Source organism: Ascaphus truei, unplaced genomic scaffold, assembly GCF_040206685.1.
Source record: "Ascaphus truei isolate aAscTru1 unplaced genomic scaffold, aAscTru1.hap1 HAP1_SCAFFOLD_145, whole genome shotgun sequence".
Taxonomy (NCBI): domain Eukaryota; kingdom Metazoa; phylum Chordata; class Amphibia; order Anura; family Ascaphidae; genus Ascaphus; species Ascaphus truei.
In genome coordinates this window covers 190,068-210,416 of record NW_027454334.1, presented here as the reverse complement: position 1 = coordinate 210,416, position 20,349 = coordinate 190,068, and the positions used below count along the sequence as shown (strand labels likewise).

Sequence of the window (20,349 nt, the reverse complement as noted above, 5' to 3'; positions counted from 1 at the left end):
ATATATATTACATACTGTAAATTAATCTCGCCCCCTCTAAATGAATTCATACATATATATTACATACTGTAAATTAATCTCGCCCCCTCTAAATGAATTCATACATATATATTACATACTGTAAATTAATCTCGCCCCCTCTAAATGAATTCATACATATATATTACATACTGTAAATTAATCTCGCCCCCTCTAAATGAATTCATACATATATATTACATACTGTAAATTAATCTCGACCCATCTAAATGAATTCATACATATGTATTACATACTGTAAATTAATCTCGCCCCTTCTAAATGAATTCATACATATGTATTACATACTGTAAATTAATCTCGCCCCATCTAAATGAATTCATACATATGTATAACATACTGTAAATTAATCTCGCCCCATCTAAATGAATTCATACATATGTATTACATACTGTAAATTAATCTCGCTCCCTCTAAATGAATTCATACATATATATTACACACTGTAAATTAATCTCGCTCCCTCTAAATGAATTCATACATATATATTACACACTGTAAATTAATCTCGCTCCCTCTAAATGAATTCATACATATATATTACACACTGTAAATTAATCTCGCTCCCTCTAAATGAATTCATACATATATATTACATACTGTAAATTAATCTCGCCCCCCCTCTAAATGAATTCATACATATATATTACACACTGTAAATTAATCTCGCTCCCTCTAAATGAATTCATACATATGTATTACATACTGTAAATTAATCTCGCTCCCTCTAAATGAATTCATACATATGTATTACATACTGTAAATTAATCTCGCTCCCTCTAAATGAATTCATACATATGTATTACATACTGTAAATTAATCTCGCCCCCCCTCTAAATGAATTCATACATATATATTACATACTGTAAATTAATCTCGCTCCCCCTCTAAATGAATTCATACATATATATTACATACTGTAAATTAATCTCGCCCCCCCTCTAAATGAATTCATACATATATATTACATACTGTAAATTAATCTCGCCCCCTCTAAATGAATTCATACATATATATTACATACTGTAAATTAATCTCGCCCCCCCCTCTAAATGAATTCATACATATATATTACATACTGTAAATTAATCTCGCCCCCCTCTAAATGAATTCATACATATATATTACATACTGTAAATTAATCTCGCTCCCCCTCTAAATGAATTCATACATATATATTACATACTGTAAATTAATCTCGCCCCCTCTAAATGAATTCATACATATATATTACATAATGTAACTTAATCTCGCCCCCTCTAAATGAATTCATACATATATATTACATACTGTAAATTAATCTCGCCCCCTCTAAATGAATTCATACATATATATTACATACTGTAAATTAATCTCGCCCCCTCTAAATGAATTCATACATATATATTACATACTGTAAATTAATCTCGCCCCCTCTAAATGAATTCATACATATATATTACATACTGTAAATTAATCTCGCCCCCTCTAAATGAATTCATACATATATATTACATACTGTAAATTAATCTCGCCCCCTCTAAATGAATTCATACATATATATTACATACTGTTAATTAATCTCGCCCCATCTAAATGAATTCATACATATGTATTACATACTGTAAATTAATCTCGCCCCTTCTAAATGAATTCATACATATGTATTACATACTGTAAATTAAACTCGCCCCATCTAAATGAATTCATACATATGTATTACATACTGTAAATTAATCTCGCCCCATCTAAATGAATTCATACATATGTATAACATACTGTAAATTAATCTCGCCTCCCTCTAAATGAATTCATACATATATATTACATACTGTAAATTAATCTCGCCCCCCCTCTAAATGAATTCATACATATATATTACATACTGTAAATTAATCTCGCTCCCTCTAAATGAATTCATACATATGTATTACATACTGTAAATTAATCTCGCTCCCTCTAAATGAATTCATACATATATATTACATACTGTAAATTAATCTCGCTCCCTCTAAATGAATTCATACATATATATTACACTAGCTGAGAGACCCGGCGTTGCCCGGGATGTAATGTTCCCGTTCCTCTCTCTCCTCCCCCCTCTCTCTGTTTGTCCCCCATTCACATCAATCCAGTCCCCCCCCTCCCTCCCTCCTTTACAGCTTCATGTAGCGTGTGTGCGTCAGTCACTGTGTGTTTGCTCGCGCGTCAGTGAGTCTGAGGCAGAAACACAAACACACACAGACTGACTGACGCACACACAGTCAGTGTGTGCCTCAGTCAGTGTGTGCGTGCGTCAGTCAGGCTTTGTGTGCGCGTCAGTCAGTGTGTGCGTGCGTGCGGCAGTCAGTCAGTGTGTGCGCGCGGGGCGTCAAAGGCAGGGGGGGGCGTCAAAGGCAGGGGGGAGCGTCAAAGGGAGGGGGGGGGGCATCAAAGGGAGGGGGGGGCGTCAAAGGGAGGGGGGGGGCGTCAAAGGGAGGGGGGGGGCGTCAAAGGGAGGGGGGGGGCGTCAAAGGGAGGGGGGGGCGTCAAAGGGAGGGGGGGGGCGTCAAAGGGAGGGGGGGGGCGTCAAAGGGAGGGGGGGGGCGTCAAAGGGAGGGGGGGGGGCGTCAAAGGGAGGGGGGGGCGTCAAAGGGAGGGGGGGGGCGTCAAAGGGAGGGGGGGGCGTCAAAGGGAGGGGGGGGGCGTCAAAGGGAGGGGGGGGCGTCAAAGGGAGGGGGGGGGCGTCAAAGGGAGGGGGGGGGCGTCAAAGGGAGGGGGGGGGCGTCAAAGGGAGGGGGGGCGTCAAAGGGAGGGGGGGCGTCAAAGGGAGGGGGGGGGGCGTCAAAGGGAGGGGGGGGGCGTCAAAGGGAGGGGGGGGGCGTCAAAGGGAGGGGGGGGGCGTCAAAGGGAGGGGGGGGGCGCCTCAAAGGCATGGATTCCTCCCCCTGCATTTCCTGCAGTGGACAGGAGGGGGGGGGCAGTGGACAGGAGGGGGGGGGCAGTGGACAGGAGGGGGGGGCAGTGGACAGGAGGGGGGGGCAGTGGACAGGAGGGAGGGGGCAGTGGACAGGAGGGGGGGGGCAGTGGACAGGAGGGGGGGGCAGTGGACAGGAGGGGGGGGGCAGTGGACAGGAGGGGGGGGGGCAGTGGACAGGAGGGGGGGGGCAGTGGACAGGAGGGGGGGGCAGTGGACAGGAGGGGGGGGGCAGTGGACAGGAGGGGGGGCAGTGGACAGGAGGGGGGGGCAGTGGACAGGAGGGGGGGGGCAGTGGACAGGAGGGGGGGGGCAGTGGACAGGAGGGAGGGGGCAGTGGACAGGAGGGGGGGGGCAGTGGACAGGAGGGGGGGGCAGTGGACAGGAGGGGGGGCAGTGGACAGGAGGGGGGGCAGTGGACAGGAGGGGGGGGGGCAGTGGACAGGAGGGGGGGGCAGTGGACAGGAGGGGGGGCAGTGGACAGGAGGGGGGGGCAGTGGACAGGAGGGGGGGGGCAGTGGACAGGAGGGGGGACGCAGTGGACAGGAGGGGGGACGCAGTGGACAGGAGGGGGGGGCAGTGGACAGGAGGGGGGGGCAGTGGACAGTGACACACACACACACACACACACACACACACACACACACCTCAGTTGATGCGCCCTTTCTCAGTTCCGTTTGGCGCCGGAGGTGGGGAGCGACACCTACCTGTACTTCCGGGCGCCGCCACCGTCTGACGCGGCGCCGCGAGGGAGGAAGGGGGTCCGCCATCTTACGCGCCGCGTGGCAGCTGCGGGAAGCGAGGTGATTTGGAGCGGGGAGGGGGGAGAGGTGATTTGGAGCGGGGAGAGGTGATTTGGAGCGGGGAGAGGTGATTTGGAGCGGGGAGAGGTGATTTGGAGCGGTGAGGGGGAGAGGTGATTTGGAGCGGTGAGGGGGAGAGGTGATTTGGAGCGGTGAGGGGGGAGAGGTGATGCCGCTGGGGAGGGGGAGAGGTGATGCCGCTGGGGAGGGGGAAGAGGTGATGCCGCTGGGGAGGGGGAAGAGGTGATGCCGCTGGGGAGGGGGAAGAGGTGATGCCGCTGGGGAGGGGGAAGAGGTGATGCCGCTGGGGAGGGGGAAGAGGTGATGCCGCTGGGGAGGGGGAAGAGGTGATGCCGCTGGGGAGGGGGAAGAGGTGATGCCGCTGGGGAGGGGGAAGAGGTGATGCCGCTGGGGAGGGGGAAGAGGTGATGCCGCTGGGGAGGGGGAAGAGGTGATGACGCTGGGGAGGGGGAAGAGGTGATGCCGCTGGGGAGGGGGAAGAGGTGATGCCGCTGGGGAGGGGGAAGAGGTGATGCCGCTGGGGAGGGGGAAGAGGTGATGCCGCTGGGGAGGGGGAAGAGGTGATGCCGCTGGGGAGGGGGAAAAGGTGATTTGGAGAGGGGAGAGAGGTGTGTGTGTGTGTGTGTGTGTGTGTGTGTGTGTGTGTTTTATTTATTTTTTTGGACCTTTGGCCCGTCACTCCGCCTCAGGCCAATGAGAGGTGTGGGGGGCGGGCCAAGGGGGTGGTGTGAGTGTGTGAGGCCAATGAGAGGTGTGCGGGGGCGGGCGGGCCAAGGGACCAATGAGATTGCCGCTAGGGACACCGGACATCCAGCAGGCAGGCATGCATGCAGGCAGGCAGGCAAACATACAGTGCTTTCACTAATATAGTATAAGATACTGTAAATTAATCTCGCCCCCTCTAAATGAATTCATTCAAGACACATTCCGTATGGCGGCGACCTTTGTAGATACGCCTTTGAATATTGTAAATAACTAGCAATATCCACTCGATTTTTGGTGGTCTACAAAGTTTCAATGCAATAATACACATCCGCTGATTATTTTATGCAGCAGCGGGGGGCTTGAATATAAGCAATGAAGACCTTTTATCAACCATGTGCTCCAGGCCCAGCACACGGACCTGACGAAGCATATACTTGCGAAACGCGTAGTTCATGCGGGGACCCGGATCTTTCTGACTGCATTCCGGTCGCCGTTAGCGCACCGGAGCACCTCCGCGGCAGTCCTGATCACCGGACGCGGGGCAAGGAGCACGCTGCAGCAGGACGCGCGAGTCCGCTGCGCTCACCGGAGCGGTCACGCACGCGTGAGCATGTTGCTGTTGCTCACTTTGTATCTGTACCTGTGCTGCTGCTTTCTTTTATCTGCATATCCTGGGAGCAGCGGAGGGAAACCTGTGACACTACCAAGGCATCAGGATCAGGCTGACAAGAGAGGAAAGGGTTTTTGAGGCTAAAGATACCAGAACTTGTGCACAGTACCACACATGGGCATGTGAGTAAACACACACACACACACAACAAAAAACATATATACCATGCTAGGGCTCCATTTTTGTGTTGGGACATTTGTCTATTGTTTGTGTGTCAGAGATATATATCTCACCCCTTACTCTCATTTTTGGCGCTCCCCCTACTCTTCCTTTCACATATTCCACTACGCGGATCGCGCGGGAAGATCCTCTTTGGGGTTGAGCAGCAACTACAAAATATCTTTTGGGCCCGTATACAACAGACGACAGAGAAGCCCAATGCTACATCCAACATGACAGAAATACACAGTTAAATACTCAGGGGTTCCCAAAAAGAGCTTGCTGGGGTTCTGCGTTTTATTTAGTATTGTAATAAGAGGGAGCGCCCCAGTGTTTCCGCCTTCTATCCCCTGCACAAGATAAACAGCAAGAGTGCCCAGCACCGGAGCTGTGAGATCTGCAGGTCAATGGCTGAACGGGGGAAAACTCCAACTGCAAAGCGTGTCGTGAAGCAATATACCCCACCCCCCTCCAGTGTCATTGCCCAGAATCCTTTGCTGGTAGTATGGTATACCGTGCGATTATAGGGCAAGGCAAGTCTTGGGACACGATTCTTTATCGTCGCAGCAGCTGAGACAAAAACGTGCAACAACAGTGCCCTCTTGTGGCTACGGTAGAAAATGCAAGGTAACATTGGAAGTGTAGGCACCTGCTGGTAGGGTTACCTTGATGTGGTTGCAGCTTAACATGTTTTGGCAAAAAAAGACTGAACTAAATGACCCATAGAAGAAAACCCATATCTAAATGAACTAAATATTGGATGTGTATTGGGGGTTCTACGTTTACTGAGGTCCCTTTCCGTGTAACACACCAGTTGACACTATTAAATGTAAAATTAATGGGACTGGGGTTTGTGTTCAACAAGTTTGTGTAAGTCTAAATATTAAAGGTGTGAATCCAGTTCTATACAGGTGAGGGCTGGATCCACTAAACTCTGTCTTACCCCATGAGATAGTGACTACTATGATAATATAATTTCATAATAATATAATTTAAATATAAAGAAATATAATATAATAATAATCATAATATAAAACTGTAGTATAATGTAATATAAGACTGTATATAATAATATAATAAAATACTGTAAAATAATAATATAAAAATAACATAAAAACACAATATAGAATGTATCTGCTCTCTGTCGCCCCCTCCTGTCCAGTCGTAGTTTGGTTGTGGAAAGTGAGCGACCCCGTCAGGAATATAACATGTAAATAAAAAACATATAAAGCAATAATTGTGCAGTATTGTAATTATTTTTTGGCTTGTTCAAGAATCTTGGCTCTTAGGGAGAACCTACTTACAGCAACATAGGAGAAAATTCGCATTTGTCTGACTCTGTCAGGTAGTGGAGAAATGATGAGGTTTCTTTAAGCTGTACTTATATCCCCACTTGGTCTTGACACATATGGATAAGCTCAGAGTTGGTAAGATTCAAATTCCCATAGGGTATATGTGGACAAAGAGCAGAGAAACAGACCGATGGTGTAGGTTGTAAAACAGGATTTTATAGATAGCAAGTTAAAAGACATGTACTCACACTCTGTACATGTATATAATGCACATAAAGGTATCTTTAGCGCTGTGTGCGCCCGCTGTCGCTTCTCCCCGTCCTCCTCTATCCCCAGTCCTGCCGCCGGCAATGGCGTCTGACGTCACATCCCTCTGAACGGCTGATCGTATCCAAAGGAAGTAGGCTGTGGCACGCTGGGAGAGGAATCGCGGGTGAATTCAAACGGCTGGAATCTGGAGTCTTCTCTTCAAAGCAGCTGCAGCTTGATGAGATGGCTCTCCTCCTGTCCACCATGCACAACTTCACTCAGCAAATTCAGCCCAGCAGAGGGCGCTGCAAATTTCACTGTCCCCTCGGTGCACATCTCTCTGTCCCCCTCCAGGGGGTGCTCAGTACAAGGCTGCATATCTATCTGTCCCCCCCAGGGGGCGCTCTGTCCCACGCTGCACTTGTCTCTGTCCCCCCAGGGGGCGCTCTGTCCCACGCAGCACATGTCTCTGTCCCCCAGGGGGCGCTCTGTCCCACGCTGCACATGTCTCTGTCCCCCCCAGGGGGCGCTCTGTCCCACGCTGCAAATGTCTCTGTCCCACGCTGCGCATGTCTCTGTCCCCCCAGGGGGCGCTCTGTCCCACGCTGCGCATGTCTCTGTCCCCCAGGGGGCGCTCTGTCCCACGCTGCGCATGTCTCTGTCCCCCCAGGGGGGGCTCTGTCCCACGCTGCACATGTCTCTGTCCCCCAGGGGGCGCTCTGTCCCACGCTGCACATGTCTCTGTCCCCCCAGGGGGCGCTCTGTCCCACACTGCACATGTCTCTGTCCCCCCCAGGGGGCGCTCTGTCCCACACTGCACATGTCTCTGTCCCCCCCAGGGGGCGCTCTGTCCCACGCTGCACATGTCTCTGTCCCCCCCAGGGGGCGCTCTGTCCCACACTGCACATGTCTCTGTCCCCCCCAGGGGGCGCTCTGTCCCACACTGCACATGTCTCTGTCCCCCCAGGGGGCGCTCTGTCCCACGCAGCACATGTCTCTGTCCCCCAGAGGGCGCTCTGTCCCACGCTGCACATGTCTCTGTCCCCCCCAGGGGGCGCTCTGTCCCACACTGCACATGTCTCTGTCCCCCCCAGGGGGCGCTCTGTCCCACGCTGCACATGTCTCTGTCCCCCCCAGGGGGCGCTCTGTCCGACGCTGCACATGTCTCTGTCCCCCAGGGGGCGCTCTGTCCCACGCTGCACATGTCTCTGTCCCCCCCAGGGGGCGCTCTGTCCCACGCTGCACATGTCTCTGTCCCCCAGGGGGCGCTCTGTCCCACGCTGCACATGTCTCTGTCCCCCCAGGGGGCGCTCTGTCCCATGCTGCGCATGTCTCTGTCCCCCAGGGGGCGCTCTGTCTCACGCTGCACATGTCTCTGTCCCCCAGGGGGCGCTCTGTCCCACGCTGCGCATGTCTCTGTCCCCCCCAGGGGGCGCTCTGTCCCACGCTGCGCATGTCTCTGTCCCCCAGGGGGCGCTCTGTCCCACGCTGCGCATGTCTCTGTCCCCCAGGGGGCGCTCTGTCTCACGCTGCGCATGTCTCTGTCCCCCCAGGGGGCGCTCTGTCCCACGCTGCACATGTCTCTGTCCCCCAGGGGGCGCTCTGTCCCACGCTGCACATGTCTCTGTTCCCCAGGGGGCGCTCTGTCCCACGCTGCACATGTCTCTGTTCCCCCCAGGGGGCGCTCTGTCCCACGCTGCACATGTCTCTGTTCCCCCCAGGGGGCGCTCTGTCCCACGCTGTACATGTCTCTGTCCCCCAGGGGGCGCTCTGTCCCACGCTGCACATCTCTCTGTCCCCCAGGGGGCGCTCTGTCCCACGCTGCACATGTCTCTCTCCCCCTGGGGGCGCTCTGTCCCACGCTGCACATGTCTCTGTCCCCCAGGGGGCGCTCTGTCCCACGCTGCACATGTCTCTGTCCCCCCCAGGGGGCGCTCTGTCCCACGCTGCATGTCATATAATATGAATATAATGTAATATAATAATAATATATTCATATAAAGTAATATAATATGAATATAATGTAATAATAATAATATATTCATATAAAGTAATATAATATGAATATAATGTAATAATAATAATATATTCATATAAAGTAATATAATATGAATATAATGTAATAATAATAATAATATATTCATATAAAGTAATATAATATGAATATAATGTAATAATAATAATAATATATTCATATAAAGTAAAATAATATGAATATAATGTTATATAATAATAATATATTCATATAAAGTAATATAATATGAATATAATGTAATAATAATAATATATTCATATAAAGTAATATAATATGAATATAATGTAATAATAATAATAATATATTCATATAAAGTAATATAATATGAATATAATGTAATAATAATAATATATTCATATAAAGTAATATAATATGAATATAATGTAATAATAATAATAATATATTCATATAAAGTAATATAATATGAATATAATGTAATATAATAATAATATATTCATATAAAGTAATATAATATGAATATAATGTAATATAATAATAATATATTCATATAAAGTAATATAATATGAATATAATGTAATAATAATAATATATTCATATAAAGTAATATAATATGAATATAATGTAATATAATAATAATATATTCATATAAAGTAATATAATATGAATATAATGTAATAATAATAATAATATATTCATATAAAGTAATATAATATGAATATAATGTAATAATAATAATATATTCATATAAAGTAATATAATATGAATATAATGTAATAATAATAATAATATATTCATATAAAGTAATATAATATGAATATAATGTAATAATAATAATAATAATATATTCATATAAAGTAATATAATATGAATATAATGTAATAATAATAATAATATATTCATATAAAGTAATATAATATGAATATAATGTAATAATAATAATAATATATTCATATAAAGTAAAATAATATGAATATAATGTTATATAATAATAATATATTCATATAAAGTAATATAATATGAATATAATGTAATAATAATAATATATTCATATAAAGTAATATAATATGAATATAATGTAATAATAATAATAATATATTCATATAAAGTAATATAATATGAATATAATGTAATAATAATAATATATTCATATAAAGTAATATAATATGAATATAATGTAATAATAATAATAATATATTCATATAAAGTAATATAATATGAATATAATGTAATATAATAATAATATATTCATATAAAGTAATATAATATGAATATAATGTAATAATAATAATATATTCATATAAAGTAATATAATATGAATATAATGTAATATAATAATAATATATTCATATAAAGTAATATAATATGAATATAATGTAATAATAATAATAATATATTCATATAAAGTAATATAATATGAATATAATGTAATAATAATAATATATTCATATAAAGTAATATAATATGAATATAATGTAATAATAATAATAATATATTCATATAAAGTAATATAATATGAATATAATGTAATAATAATAATAATATATTCATATAAAGTAATATAATATGAATATAATGTAATAATAATAATAATAATATATTCAAATAAAGTAATATAATATGAATATAATGTAATAATAATAATAATATATTCATATAAAGTAATATAATATGAATATAATGTAATAATAATAATATATTCATATAAAGTAATATAATATGAATATAATGTAATAATAATAATATATTCATATAAAGTAAAATAATATGAATATAATGTAATAATAATAATAATATATTCATATAAAGTAATATAATATGAATATAATGTAATAATAATAATATATTCATATAAAGTAATATAATATGAATATAATGTAATAATAATAATAATATATTCATATAAAGTAAAATAATATGAATATAATGTAATAATAATAATAATACATTCATATAAAGTAAAATAATATGAATATAATGTAATAATAATAATAATACATTCATATAAAGTAATATAATATGAATATAATGTCATAATAATAATATATTCATATAAAGTAAAATAATATGAATATAATGTAATAATAATAATAATATATTCATATAAAGTAATATAATATGAATATAATGTAATAATAATAATATATTCATATAAAGTAAAATAATATGAATATAATGTAATAATAATAATAATATATTCATATAAAGTAATATAATATGAATATAATGTAATAATAATAATATATTCATATAAAGTAATATAATATGAATATAATGTAATAATAATAATAATATATTCATATAAAGTAAAATAATATGAATATAATGTAATAATAATAATAATACATTCATATAAAGTAAAATAATATGAATATAATGTAATAATAATAATAATGCATTCATATAAAGTAATATAATATGAATATAATGTAATAATAATAATATATTCATATAAAGTAAAATAATATGAATATAATGTAATAATAATAATAATAATAATATATTCATATAAAGTAATATAATATGAATATAATGTAATAATAATAATATATTCATATAAAGTAATATAATATGAATATAATGTAATATAATAATAATATATTCATATAAAGTAATATAATATGAATATAATGTAATAATAATAATAATATATTCATATAAAGTAATATAATATGAATATAATGTAATAATAATAATACAATACTGTGATATCTTAATATATAAAATCGAATGGTTGGTACTAGCTGCGGTGAATCTGATTGGTCCTCAGCCTCTGGCCAATCAGATTGGTGGGTCTGACGTCACCCAACTACCACTCTCTTCCCCCTCGGCGCGGCGCCGCACGCACGCACGCACACACACACACACACACACCCCTACCTCCCTGGCGATCCAACTCACCTCCTCCCCGGCGGGGCTCCACTCACATCACCTCCCTGGCGATCCAACTCACCTCCTCCCCGGCGGCGCTCCACTCACATCACCTCCCCGGCGGGGCTCCACTCACATCACCTCCCCGGCGGGGCTCCACTCACATCACCTCCCCGGCGGGGCTCCACTCACATCACCTCCCCGGCGGGGCTCCACTCACATCACCTCCCCGGCGGGGCTCCACTCACATCACCTCCCCGGCGGGGCTCCACTCACATCACCTCCCCGGCGGGGCTCCACTCACATCACCTCCCCGGCGGGGCTCCACTCACATCACCTCCCCGGCGGGGCTCCACTCACATCACCTCCCCGGCGGGGCTCCACTCACATCACCTCCCCGGCGGGGGGACAGGCAGCTGCCACGCGGCGCCCAAGATGGCGGCGGCCGGAAGGACCCCCTTCCTCCCTCGCGGCGCCAAGTGCCTAAGATGGCGGCGCCCGGAAGTAGAGGTAAGTGTGTGTGTGTGTGTTGCGCTGCCCTGTCCCCCTTCTGCCCGATCACGGTGGCCGCCTCCTTCCTGCCTGAAACACACCTCGGCGCGCCCTTAACATGCCGGCGGGGGGAGCAGAGCAGTGGCGGCCGCAGCGGGGCTGATTGTCCTCACTTCCCACCCCCCCCGTGCCTCCCACACCCACCCCCCGTGCCTCCCACACCCCCCTGTGCCTCACCCCCACCCCCCCGTGCCTCCCACCCCCCCGTGCCTCCCACACCCCCCCACCCCGTGCATCCCACACACCCCGTGCCTCCCCCCAATCCCCCCCGTGCCAATTAACCACCCCCCCGGTGCCTACCACCCACCCCCCCGTGCCTCCCACCAACCCCCTCGTGCCTCCCACCCACCCACCCCCGTGCCTCCCACCCCCCGTGCCTCCCACACCCCCAGTCACTAACTCACCCACCCACTCACTAACTCACCCACCCAGTCACTAACTCACCCACCCAGTCACTAACTCACCCACCCAGTCACTAACTCACACAGCCAAGTCACTAACTCACTCACCCACCCAATTCAATAACTCACCCACCCACCCAGTCACTAACTCACTCACCCACCCAAGTCACTAACTCACTCACCCACCCACTAACTCACCCACTAACTCACCCACTAACTCACCCACCCAGTCACTAACTCACCCACCCAGTCACTAACTCACCACCCACCCAGTCACTAACTCACCACCCACCCAGTCACTAAATGTCAATAACTCTCACACACACCCAGTCAATAACTCACCCACCCACTCACTAACTCACCAACCCAGTCACTAACTCACCCACCCAGTCACTAACTCACCCACCCAGTCACTAACTCACCCATCCCGTCCCTAACTCACCCACCAAGTCAATAACTCACACACCCAGTCAATAACTCACCCACCCAGTCAATAACTCACCCACCCACCTAATCACTAACTCACCCAGTCACTAACTCACCCACCCAGTCACTAACTCACCCACCCAGTCGCTAACTACCCCACCCTGTCACTTACTCACCCACCCAGTCACTAACTCACCCATCCAGTCACTAACTCAGCCACCCAGTCACTAACTCACCCACCCAGTCACTCACCCACCCACCCAGTCACACACTCACCCACCCAGTCACTAACTCACCCAAACAGTCACTAACACCCACCCAGTCACTAACTCACCCACCCAGTCACTAACTCACCCACCCAGTCACTGACTCACCCACCCACCCAGTCACTAACTCACCCACCCATTCACTAACTCACACACCCAGTCACTAACTCACCCACCCAGTCACTAACTCACCCACACAGTCACTAACTCACCCACCCAGTCACTAACTCACCCACCCACCCAGTCACTAACTCACCCACCCACCCAGTCACTAACTCACTCACATACCCAAGTCACTAACTCACCCACCCACCCAGTCACTAAATCACCCACCCAGTCACTTACTCATCCACCCAGTCACTAACTCACCCATCCAGTCACTAACTCAGCCACCCAGTCACTAACTCACCCACCCAGTCACTCACCCACCCACCCAGTCACTCACTCACCCACCCAGTCACTAACTCACCCACCCAGTCACTAACTCACCCAAACAGTCACTAACACCCACCCAGTCACTAACTCACCCACCCAGTCACTAACTCACCCACCCAGTCACTAACTCACCCACCCATTCACTAACTCACACACCCAGTCACTAACTCACCCACCCAGTCACTAACTCACCCACACAGTCACTAACTCACCCACCCATTCACTAACTCACACACCCAGTCACTAACTCACCCACCCAGTCACTAACTCACCCACACAGTCACTAACTCACCCACCCAGTCACTAACTCACCCACCCACCCAGTCACTAACTCACCCACCCACCCAGTCACTAACTCACTCACATACCCAAGTCACTAACTCACCCACCCACCCAGTCACTAAATCACCCACCCAGTCACTAACTCACACACCCACTCACTAACTCACTCACCCAACCAGTCACTAACTCACTCACCCACCCACCCAGTCACTAACTCACCCACCCAGTCCCTAACTCACCCACCCACCCATCCAGTCACTAACTCACTCACCCACTAACTCACCCACCCAGTCACTAACTCACCCACCCAGTCACTAACTCACCCACCCAGTCACTAACTCACCCACCCAGTCACTAACTCACCCACCCACCCAGTCACTAAATCACCCACCCACCCAGTCACTAACTCACTCACAGACCCAAGTCACTAACTCACCCACCCACCCAGTCACTAACTCACCCACCTAAGTCACTAACTCACCCACCCACCCACCCAGTCACAAACTCACTCAAGTCACTAACTCACCCAGTCACTAACTCACTCACCCACCCACCCAGTGACTAACTCACCCACCCACCCAGTCACTAACTCACTCACCCACCCAGTCACTCACCCACCCACCAATCCAGTCACTAACTCACCCACCCACACAGTCACTAACTCACCCACCCACCCAGTCACTAACCCACCCAGTCACTAACCCACCCAGTCACTAAATCACCCAGTCACTAACTCACTCACCCACCCAGTCACTCACTCACTCACCCACCCAGTCACTAACTCACTCACCCACCCAGTCACTAACTCACCCACCCAGTCACTAACTCACTCATCCAACCAGTCACTAACTCACTCACCCACCCACCCAGTCACTAACTCACCCACCCACCCAGTCACTAACTCACCCACCCAGTCACTAACTCACTCACCCACCCACTAACTCACCCACCCACCCAGTCACTAACTCACCCACCCAGTCACTAACTCAAGTCACTAACTCAAGTCACTAACTCACCCACCCACCCAGTCACTAACTCACCCACCCACTAACTCACTCACCCACCCACCCAGTCACTAACTCACCCACCCACCCACCCAGTCACTAACTCACCCACCCACTAACTCACTCACCCACCCAGTCACTCACTCACCCAGTCACTAACTCACCCACCCACCCAGTCACTAGCTGAGAGACCCCGCTCACTAACTCACTCACCCGCCCTCACTAACTCACCTGCCCGCTCACTGACTAACTCACCCACCCAGTCACTAACTCATCCAGTCACTAAGTCACCCACCCACAGAGAGAGGGCAATGGGGAGCAGAGATAGGGGGTGAGTGGACAGAGAGGGGGAGCGGGACCATTCAATCCCGGGCAACGCCGGGTCTCTCAGCTAGTAATAATATAAATACACAATATAGAATGTCTCTGCTCTCTGACGCCCCCTCCTGTCCGCCATGCGCAACTTCACTTAGCAACTTCCGCCTCCGACCAGCAGAGGGCGCTGCGCATCTCTCTGTGCCCCAGGGGGCGCTCTGTCCCACACTGTGCATCTCTCTGTCCCCCAGGGGGCGCTCTGTCCCAAGCTGCGCATCTCTCTGTGCCCCCAGGGGGCGCTCTGTCCCACGCTGCGCATCTCTCTGTGCCCCAGGGGGCGCTCTTTCCCACACTGTGCATCTCTCTGTCCCCCAGGGGGCGCTCTGTCCCACGCTGCACATGTCTCTGTCCCCCAGGGGGCGCATCTCTATGGTGGAAAATAACACTTCCTGCCTCTTACCGGAAGTGATAGAGTTTTCACTGGAGACGCTCTGCACACAGCCCCAGCTCTCTGTGGTGAGACCGGAAGTACGTCACACAGGAGGTGCTTAGCCGAGTCATGGTGAGAATGGCGCCACCGGGAGAGTGTAAGGAAGCTGGAGACCAGGTAGTGTGTGTGTGTGTGTGTGTGTGTGTGTGTGTGTGTGTGTGTGTGTGTGTGTGTGTGTGTGTGTGTGTGTGTGTGTGTGTGTGTCTGTGTGTGTCTGTGTGTGTGTGTCTGTGTGTCTGTGTGTGTGTGTGTGTGTGTGTGTGTGTGTGTGTGTGTGTGTGTGTCTGTGTGTCTGTGTGTCTGTGTGTGTGTGTGTGTGTGTGTGTGTGTGTGTATCAGTGTGTGTGTGTGTGTGTGTGTGTGTGTGTGTGTGTGTGTGTGTGTGTCTGTGTCTGTGTGTCTGTGTGTCTGTGTGTGTCACTGTCAGTGTGTGTGTGTGTGTGTGTGTGTGTGTGTGTGTGTGTGTGTGTGTGTGTCTGTGTGTGTGTCTGTTTGTGTGTGTCACTGTCAGTGTGTGTGTGCGCGCTGTGTGTCTGTGTGTGCTGTGTGTCTGTGTGTGCTGTGTGTCTGTGTGTGTGTCTGTGCGCGCGCTGTCTGTGTGCGCTGTCTGTGTTGCGCTCTGTGTTGCGCTGTGTGTTGTGCTGTGTGTTGTGCTGCGTTGTGTATGCAGTGTTTGTGTGTGTGTGTGCGCGCTGCGTATGCAGTGTTTGTGTGTGTGTGTGGGTGCGCTGCGCTGTGTGTGTGTTGCGCTGTGTGTGTGTTGCGCTGTGTGTGTGTTGCGCTGTGTGTGTGTTGCGCTGTGTGTGTGTTGCGCTGTGTGTGTGTTGCGCTGTGTGTGTGTTGCGCTGTGTGTGTGTGTGTGTTGGGCTGTGTGTGTGTGTGTGTGTGTGTGTGTGTGTGTGTGTGTGTGTTGCGCTGTGTGTGTGTGTGTTGCGCTGTGTGTGTGTGTGTTGCGCTGTGTGTGTGTGTGTTGCGCTGTGTGTGTGTGTGTGTGTGTTGGGCTGTGTGTGTGTGTGTGTGTGTGTGTGTTGGGCTGTGTGTGTGTGTGTGTTGGGCGTGTGTGTGTGTGTGTGTGTGTTGGGCTGTGTGTGTGTGTGTGTGTGTTGGGCTGTGTGTGTGTGTGTGTTGCGCTGTGTGTGTGTGTGTGTTGCGCTGTGTGTGTGTTGCGCTGTGTGTGTGTGTGTTGCGCTGTGTGTGTGTGTGTTGCGCTGTGTGTGTGTGTGTTGCGCTGTGTGTGTGTGTGTGTGTGTTGCGCTGTGTGTGTGTGTGTGTGTGTTGCGCTGTGTGTGTGTGTGTGTGTGTGTTGCGCTGTGTGTGTGTGTGTGTGTGTTGCGCTGTGTGTGTGTGTGTGTGTGTTGCGCTGTGTGTGTGTGTGTGTTGCGCTGTGTGTGTGTGTGTGTTGCGCTGTGTGTGTGTGTGTGTTGCGCTGTGTGTGTGTGTGTGTTGCGCTGTGTGTGTGTGTGTGTTGCGCTGTGTGTGTGTGTGTTGCGCTGTGTGTGTGTGTGTTGCGCTGTGTGTGTGTTGCGCTGTGTGTGTTGCGCTGTGTGTGTTGCGCTGTGTGTGTGTTGCGCTGTGTGTGTGTTGCGCTGTGTGTGTGTGTGTTGCGCTGTGTGTGTGTTGCGCTGTGTGTGTGTGTGTTGCGCTGTGTGTGTGTTGCGCTGTGTGTGTGTTGCGCTGTGTGTGTGTTGCGCTGTGTGTGTGTTGCGCTGTGTGTGTGTTGCGCTGTGTGTGTGTGTGTTGCGCTGTGTGTGTGTGTGTTGCGCTGTGTGTGTGTGTGTTGCGCTGTGTGTGTGTGTGTTGCGCTGTGTGTGTGTTGCGCTGTGTGTGTGTGTGTTGCGCTGTGTGTGTGTGTGTTGCGCTGTGTGTGTGTGTTGCGCTGTGTGTGTGTGTTGCGCTGTGTGCGCGCGCGCGCGCTGTGTGTGTGTTGCGCGCCGTGCGCGCGCCGTGCGTGCAGTGTGCGCGCGCCGGGCCGTGCGTGCAGTGTGCGCGCAGCGCGTGCTGTGTGCGTGTGTGCGCGCACGCGCTGCAGTGTGTGCGTGCTCTGCGCTGTGTGTGCAGTGTGTGCGCGCTGCGCTGTGTGTGTGCGCTGCGCTGTGTGTGTGCGCTGCGCTGTGTATGCAGTGTGTGCGCTGCGCGGTGTATACTGTGAACGTGGAGTAGGCATGTTGTGTGTGTGAGCGTGGAGTGTTGCCTTTATTTGCGCGTGTGCTGAGCGTGGCATTGGCGTGTTGTGTGTGGATACTGACCCCCGCTCTGTGCACAGATGGAGTTGGAGGAGACCCGCGGTGGCAGTGGGCTGCGCCAGTATTACCTGTCCAAGATCGAGGATCTACAGGTACCGGACACGCTTACGTGGCTACGTTCAGCTTCACACGCTCCGCAGGGGTTGGGTTACCCAAACCTCACAACCGCCCCATTCCCTGTGATAGCTTTGTGGGGTGCGCATTGCGTTCTGGGGAGGGAGAAGGTGCTGCGCCTTCTGGGGGGGGAGCGGTCGCCTTCCTCCAGTTCCCGGCTTCAGGGCCGCCCGTGCTAGGCTGGTATATTTTATTCTTCTAAGCCCCCTCTCACACGGCCACGAGTAGACGTCTCGGGTCCTCGTCGGCACGCCTGACTCCATTTTACCGCCTGTGTTTCCTCCCGACAGCTGGTCGTCAACGAGAAGAGCCAGAACCTGAGGCGTCTTCAGGCGCAGAGGAACGAGCTGAACGCGAAAGGTAAAACCCGAGACGCGTTTCGAGGTTCTCCCTCTGTGACACATGGGTGGGTCAGGGCCACAGATGTGCATCTGATCAGGGACGCGTTTCACTGTTCCCCATCAATGACACATGGGTGGGTCAGGGCCACAGATGTGCATCTGATCAGGGACGCGTTTCACTGGTCCATCAATGACACGTGTGGGTCAGGGCCACAGATGTGCATCTGATCAGGGACGCGTTTCACTGGTCCATCAATGACACGTGTGGGTCAGGGCCACAGATGTGCATCTGATCAGGAACGCGTTTCACTGTTCCCCATCAATGACACGTGGGTCAGGGCCACAGATGTGCATCTGATCAGGGACACGTTTCACTGTTCCCCATCAATGACACGTGGGTCAGGGCCACAGATGTGCATCTGATCAGGGACGCGTTTCACTGTTCCCCATCAATGACACATGCGTGGGTCAGGGCCACAGATGTGCATCTGATCAGGAACGCGTTTCACTGGTCCATCAATGACACGTGTGGGTCAGGGCCACAGATGTGCATCTGATCAGGAACGCGTTTCACTGTTCCCCATCAATGACACGTGGGTCAGGGCCACAGATGTGCATCTGATCAGGGACGCGTTTCACTGTTCCCCATCAATGACACATGCGTGGGTCAGGGCCACAAATGTGCATCTGATCAGGGACACGTTTCACTGGTCCATCAATGACACGTGTGGGTCAGGGCCACAGATGTGCATCTGATCAGGAACACGTTTCACTGTTCCCCATCAATGACACATGCGTGGGTCAGGGCCACAGATGTGCATCTGATCAGGAACGCGTTTCGCGGCCCTCCCTCACTGCCACCTTATTTACACCTAGAACATGAAATCATCTCAATCCTGTGTGAGATGCACGTGTGGGTGACCGCTGCTCACCATGCCTCACACTCAGCCACACGTGTGGGAGGCTCGCCACGCGCCGCACGCATTCACACACGCGTGGTCTGTTTCGTTCAGTGCGTCTCCTCCGGGAGGAGCTGCAGCTGCTTCAGGAGCAGGGATCGTACGTGGGGGAGGTGGTGAGAGCCATGGACAAGAAGAAGGTGCTGGTCAAGGTGAGTGGACTCCACAGCCGGAGCTGAAGTTGGGGATTTTATTACATAGTTCCATAGTGATAAAGTTGGTTCCATAGTTACATAGTAGACGAGATTGAAAAAAGACGAGTATGCTAAATGTAGGTGACGGATACGTTATCCTATATGTGTATTGACAGTATGGTGGCCCAGAGGAGGCAAACACACAGCCCCAGTGACACATTATCTAATGCTGTCTCATAAGGAAAATATATTCCTTCCTGACCCCAGTAATGGCCATCAGCTTTCTCCCTGGGTCACCGTCCTTCCCATGTTACTTATTAGGAATATCCCTGTATACCTTTCCTGTCTCGCAAGGTATCTAACCTTTCCTTACACATATCTCCTGTATCTGCCCTCACTGTCTCCATGGGGATTGAACCCCACGCTGTAACTGCCCTTACTGTAAAGATCCCTTTCCTTACACATATCTCCTGTATCTGCCCTCACAGTCTCCATGGGGAATGAATCCCGCACTGTAACTGCCCTTACTGTAAAGATCCCTTTCCTTACACATATCTCCTGTATCTGCCCTCACAGTCTCCATGGGGAATGAATCCCGCACTGTAACTGCCCTTACTGTAAAGATTCCTTTCCTTACACATATCTCCTGT

General features: G+C 48.1%; 1 protein-coding gene across 1 annotated transcript in view; it reads left to right on the top strand.

Moving 5' to 3' along the window:
* Window positions 1-15,869: 15,869 nt before the first annotated feature.
* The window catches only part of PSMC5 (proteasome 26S subunit, ATPase 5), a gene marked incomplete at its 3' end in the record, with an annotated part of 37,901 nt that continues 33,421 nt past the window's right edge, over window positions 15,870-20,349 (top strand). Inside the window, exons 1-4 of the mRNA XM_075581621.1 lie at window positions 15,870-16,025; window positions 18,172-18,243; window positions 18,556-18,625; window positions 19,620-19,717. Of these exons, the coding sequence (XP_075437736.1) occupies window positions 15,978-16,025; window positions 18,172-18,243; window positions 18,556-18,625; window positions 19,620-19,717 (288 nt within the window). The remainder of the gene's footprint in view (window positions 16,026-18,171; window positions 18,244-18,555; window positions 18,626-19,619; window positions 19,718-20,349) is intronic.